This window comes from Meles meles, chromosome 3 (assembly GCF_922984935.1).
Source record: "Meles meles chromosome 3, mMelMel3.1 paternal haplotype, whole genome shotgun sequence".
In the NCBI taxonomy this organism is placed as follows: Eukaryota; Metazoa; Chordata; class Mammalia; order Carnivora; family Mustelidae; genus Meles; species Meles meles.
Genome location: NC_060068.1, coordinates 153,154,627 through 153,160,991, shown reverse-complemented (window position 1 = coordinate 153,160,991; position 6,365 = coordinate 153,154,627). Strand labels below are relative to the sequence as shown.

Genomic DNA, 6,365 nt, shown 5'->3' with positions numbered 1-6,365 from the left:
TGACCTGGCTTTAACACTGAATTTTATTTATTTTCCAGCCTTGGTATTTCCCTTGTGGTATTTTCTTTGCCACTAGGTGGCCGTACTGATAGCCCATCTGATCAGGACAGTTTTTGCCTGAGAAATCAAATACCTTCCACAGAAACGTCATCATCATACTCATCGTCTTTATGGTAAATTCAGAACTATTCTGGCTAAAGATAGATCCATTTTTTCAAACACTTCATAATGATTTCAAGTTAAAAATAAAACCTGTAAATTTATTTGATTAGATTATGAAGAATGTGTAAGTGTAGATATCTCAAAACATCTAGATGAGCCACTAATGTATTACTGAACTAGACTCTTATCTGTGGTACCTAAAAATCCTTTTTACTGGGAGTCACATGTGTCAGCCTCTACGGTACATAATTAAATCAACACTGATTGTTTAAAATTTCAAAAAGAACAACACAAGTTTTAAGAATTTTAAGTACATTTTATTAACAATGTATCCCTTTGATAAGATTATGCTTCAGGAGGCTTTTAATGCCCTTGACATAAACTGTACACATTATACAAAAACAAGAAAACCACACACACACAAAAAATCAAGGTGAGCAAAACCATTTTGGGACAAACCTTCTTTAAATTATACAGAACTCAATGAAATATTCTTACGGAAAATATATAAATACTTTTTCTTTCTATGTTACAGTTATACAATATAAATCAGATTTCAATGTCTGTTCAGTGACCTACAAACACCAGAACCTCCAAATATGTAGCAGCTTATTACTAAATAAAAAAAGGATATCATGTGGCTAGGGAGCAGTAAGTCTGAGATTTTTTTCACAATCCCTTACCACTTTTGAAACTAATTTACACCATTTGTTTTACAATGCAGCTTCAGGGTTTCTGTCAGGCCAGTAATGGAGCATTTTTTAACTATTCTCTATGAAAATTTTTTCTCTCTCCCCCCCCTTGCCCCAAGACTTTGTATTTTGTGCTAAATCAACCTATTTAGTGGCAAAATTACAAGGTATACTTTTTGGCATAAATTATATTTTTCAAATTAAATATTTTGTAAAGAAAAACAAGATGTGCAATTAATGCATGCTGTGGCATAGCTATCCACCTACATTATAAAAATACTCCAGTGCGGGGGGGAGCCACATCCTGTGTGAGGCATAAAAACCTACTATGAATGAGAAATACTTTGGGAACCTGGAACTAAAAGAAAAAAAGAATGTTCCTAGAAAGATTCTCACAGATTTCAATACTGTTTGATAAGCACTGCTATCCATTTCACTAGCATGCTATTATAATGACACTCTCACTGTAGTGATACTCTTGAAATTAAGCTTGTGATAATGGATTTCCTGAATGGGGAGCCAAGAGAGACCTTCCCCAACTTACATTTTGGAAAACCTGAAATGTTCTTTTATTTCATCAGTTCTTCTCATAAAACTCTGTTAATTCTACCTTTTCTTTTTTCCCAAGTTTAATGTACTGTGAATTTTAGACAACATTGGAAGCATAAAACAAAAGGGAGAAAACCTTAACTCCAAAGGACTTTTTCCCAAGGTAGTTTACAAAGCTAATCTCACACAAAGTTAGCACCTCACTCTTACCATGCAAAAACAATTGCAGTTATAATTTGGATGACAATTTGATTAGTTTTTATTGCTCAATGATCTGTGCTTTAATGTGGGGATAAAAGGCATCCTCTGAATGGAATGAAAAAAAAATTATAAAGAGCAGTAGACAAATCTAAATAAGCATTGACACCTCACTGTTGAACACTTTAATATGCCCTGAAAAACTCAGCTTTAATTATCTCAAGCTCTGGGTAAAAGAGCTAAAAAGCTACCATTTCAAAAGACCTTGTACACATGATGTTAGAATAACTAGTATAAGAATGTATATCCCTCCAAAGAGCCTCTTTTAATGTCGCTGTCTTACAGAATGTCCTTATGCTACTAATCTTTATTAGAAAAATTTTTATTAGGGAGACTTTCCCCCTTCAAATCTACCTAGGCATAAATAGGAAAAAAAAGTATAAGAAATTTTAGACCATATTTAATTATTAATACTAATTTCTAATTTCCTTATTATTTATCAGTATTTACTTAGTATGTGAAGCTGAAATCTGTTCTTGAAAAAAAAATTCAATTAGAAATGACAGTTCACTTTACAATTAGATATTCACAGTTTACAACCAGCACAACTGCCCAAATTCCTTCAAATTGTTCAATAATTACCAATAGTACAAATTTATAGGACTAAGATTAATTCTAAAATCTTGAAAAACTACAGTATTGACATTATTTTGGTATTTTATAGTCTGGTAGTCTCTATTATTTATAGATGATTTTCTCGATTATTTCTATTACCACTGACACCATTCCTAATCTTTTCTGCTATAATTTAATATTTTTAAACACTAAGTTAATCACTTGGCACTGCATGTGAGCATTTTTCATCATAAAAGTCTACCTTTATACAGATGAGTACTTGAAAACATATTAGACCTGTCAGTGAAACATGGATAAACCAAATAGCACTATGCATTTAAGTACAGACATTTTTTCTTAGATTACTGATAACCACAAAACTCTGTCTCTCCAAACTAAGTGCTACAGGCAACTATTATAATGTATACACACATGTCTTTCAAAGTGATAGTCAAACTGTTCAGGCTAATAGTAACAGAGACTTCATTTCAAGATGGATGAGTGAAGTGGGGTCCAGGATGGGGACAGTTGTGTGTGTGTGTGTGTGTGTGTGTGTGTGTGTGTGTGTGTGTGTGACAAAGAAGAATTACTGTTAACTTTTGAGGGATTAAACCACAGATTTTATATTCTATATTAACTGAGGTAGTGTTTAAAATGAATGTCTAAAATATGTCAACCCCATTATGAATAAGATTACTAAATTACCTCCTTTGGAGTTTTTAACCACTATTTGGTCTAGTAACTCTGACATTTGGTTCTCTGGAAGGCATTTCAGTCATCCAAGACCAAAGACCAAGGTGACAGGCAACGTTCTTAATAGTACTGTTAACATTTAAATAAACACTTGGGTTCATTGATAAATTAAAGTTAAAAAAAATATTTTATTTTCACTTGGATTTTATGAGAGAAAATCTGAAGAACCACTTTTTAACATAAGCAGCAGCTTACAGCCCTTATCTGCTTTGTTATAAATGTAAGTTGCTACACAGTGCATGTAAGAACAATTCACTGAAGTGTAGTCGAAGAGGTGTTACGAAGTGAGATGAAATGTTTCATCCCAGTTGGAACTTTCAGTGCCAGTAAATTAAAAAAAAAAAAAACAAAACCAAAAAAACCCAAAAAACCAAAAACTATCTCTGTGAGTTACATTTTCTAGTTCACAGGGTTCTTTACAGAGATCTCAAAGAACAAGCCTGTTATAAAAAGGATCTGTACTATGGGAAAATATTACTCAAGGTACTAGGACTGTGCCAAAGCTAATGTGTTAACTGTAAAAATGGTATAAACAAATGAATTAAAAAAAGGGTCCTAATCAGTCCAGCTGGATTTTTTTTCTATTTATATATAGACCTCAAAAAAGATAATCCTTTCATTTACAAGCATTCTAATGGTGATGGCCATGCTGTTTTTATATACAAATTTGCATATATGTTTAATTCCTGTAAAGATTTCCAAATATCTTTAAACATATACAAATTAAACACACAAATAAACAAAACCTTGCCCTCATCAACTTAATAACTTCACAAATATGATAAAGGCAATGACTGTACTGATAAACTCACCTATCACTGCATTCAGTTTGTGCAAAACAAGAACACTGATAGAAAAAAATTAAATTACTGCTGCTTTAAAATTTGGTACTTAAGGCTTTTCACTACAATTTTTAATCATAATTCAAGTTGCATTTATGATTTTTTTAAAAGGAAATATGGCTCTTCTTTTCCCATGGAATGTGTAAACCGGAGGCAAACTTCTCTGTCAAGAGATCCAAAGTGTTAGTTACTGCTTTCTTTTGTTTTAGTTCGCAATTAATAGCGCTTGTTCAAGTTCCTGTTTCAAATGGTGACATGGGAAGGTGATGAAAATGAGGAGTCCACTGAAAACATGTGCATTTACAACTGGGAAATACTTTGAATTACAATATGACATTCTGATTTGAATCAAGAACTGTAGTGAAAAACCTTAATTGGTTCAAATAGCCTATACTAACACATTGCCACAAAACTGAAGAGACAGAAAACAAAACTGTTTGCAAGTCTAGTAACATAAAAATAACTTACAAGTCCTGGGTTGTTGAGGCTCTTCTTTTGCTTTGAGGTTACAAACCTCTGAAGTAGTGTTACAAATATTAAGAAAAATGTGGAAGGGCCAAAGTTCCCCCTCTAATACCAGCAGTTACAGCACACCCCACTGTGGGACAGGGTGTAGCCTCAGAGACACTGATTCCTGGTTTCCAGGAGTTAGTTAACAAACAAGGCATCTTTATATTTATCCTAAAAAAAGAATTCAGAACTGTGTGAAGGGTGCTTCTGCATATCCTATTATTGTTCCACTGTTATTATGCTCTTAAAATGAAAAAATAGAAAACCTATGTAGGTATTCAGTGCTTGGCTCTTGCATATTATGGTAACTAAAACTCGTAAAACTGTGGTAATGAGCAATGAACCCCCAGAGGGTTCAACAGGGAAAAGAGGAAGTTGTTTTGGCTAGGGAAGTCTGCAGTTCCAACTGTGCATGTACCAGTAATGTCTGGAACAGAAGATACTCCTGTATTTGCTGCCCAGTCAGCCAGCATTTTCTGAGGCTTTTAGGAAATCCACAAATATGAATATATATAGCATTCATCTAGATACATCATAGCACGAGGTCAGGATTCAGCAGATGGATCAACTATAGGTTGCTTTGGTGGTGTTGCCAGCACAGCCTCTGCTTCTTCATGCATCTGGGAAAGAAGTGGTAAACTGTGAATGACCTTCTAGTGTACTGAGAGATAGAATCTCTCTCTTAACCCCAAACACAGAATTATTCTTGAAAGTTAGATTTCAGAAATACAAATCTTACTTACTTGTAAAAACTGTACATCCTGAAATAATTCTTGTATGAACCTCCGACATGGAAGTCTAAATGTGCAGTGTGAGAGCAAATGGGAAACCTCAGAGTAAAGGCAGATGTCATCAAATGTTTGAGGATACTTCTCTTTAATTCTAACCAAAGAAAAGATGATGGTGTGATTAAAAACTATTAATAATGACTTACTATTTTTCCTTCCAAAATACCACTTTTTAAATATTTTTTTCCTCCAGACATTGATCAGATGGCGTATCTGGAATAATGGCATAAGAATATAAAATATTAAATATTTCCACCTCAAACTTTAACTAGATATTTTAAGTTTGGGGTTATTTCTTTTTTTTTTTTTATTTTTAAAGATTCATTTATTTACTTATCATTTTTACTTTACAATAACACTTCAGTTTTATTTGCAGCAGGAAGAATGGAAATATTTTAGGTGTTAAAATACATATCAAAATCAAATGTGGAAGGGAAAATTACATATACTAACATAGGAACTATGAAAGATAATAAATCAATAGTTCTTTAAAAAAGAAGACAGAAATCTTTTAAGTATGTCAGGAAGGAAGATGTATTTATTTATTTTAGAGTGAGCGAGTGAGAGAATGTGCATGGGCATATTAAAAAAAAAAAAAAGACCCTGAGATCATGACCTGAACTGAAATTGAGTCAAACCCTTAACTGACTGAGCCACTCAGGCATCTGTTTGGGGTTATTTCTTAAGATGATTAAGAGAGTCAGAAATATTCCTTTTCACTAGCATGAGAAATGGCAAAACTTATTTATCAGCTTAGGATGTCTAAACTATTTTCAAAATTAAGTTTGAAATATCCTTGACTGGGCTCTTTGTATCTTTCCACCTTCTAACAGTGGCTTTTAGCTAAGACAGCATCGCAGAAGCGGGGGTGGGGTGGCACTGGGGTAATACACAGGCTCCGGACCCACTACTGTTGGAGCATCTGGCCAGGAGGTCTGCAGGGGGACACTGGCATCTGCGTTACTGTTCTTTTAAAAGGTCCACAGGAGACTCTGAGCTGCATTTCTTCGGAGGACCACACTACTTTTAATAGCACAGATCAACGATGGTCATAGTTCAATGTGAATTTTCCTTTATCGTGTTGCTATGATTTAGGGGAGAAAAAAATTAAAATCTTGCAACTTTTATTACAAGAAAAGAGGAAAATTAGGGAAAAAATTAAACCAAGAAAATATCACTTGTTTTTGTGTAGGCCGCCTTTCTCAAACTGTTCAGTCTCAGGATTCGCATACTTTCTTAAAAATTGAAGAAGACCC

The 6,365-nt window shown here is 33.7% G+C and overlaps 1 protein-coding gene across 5 annotated transcripts in view; it reads right to left on the bottom strand.

The window, feature by feature from the left end:
* Positions 1 to 457: 457 nt before the first annotated feature.
* RICTOR (RPTOR independent companion of MTOR complex 2) overlaps positions 458 to 6,365 on the bottom strand; it is a 128,708-nt gene continuing 122,800 nt past the window's right edge. For all 5 annotated transcript variants that reach the window (XM_045998756.1, XM_045998758.1, XM_045998759.1 and 2 more), the window contains 2 exons: positions 5,065 to 5,203; positions 458 to 4,941 (listed from right to left, as the gene is read on the bottom strand). In XM_045998756.1, the coding sequence (XP_045854712.1) occupies positions 4,867 to 4,941; positions 5,065 to 5,203 (214 nt within the window). In that variant the 3' untranslated portion in view covers positions 458 to 4,866. The remainder of the gene's footprint in view (positions 4,942 to 5,064; positions 5,204 to 6,365) is intronic.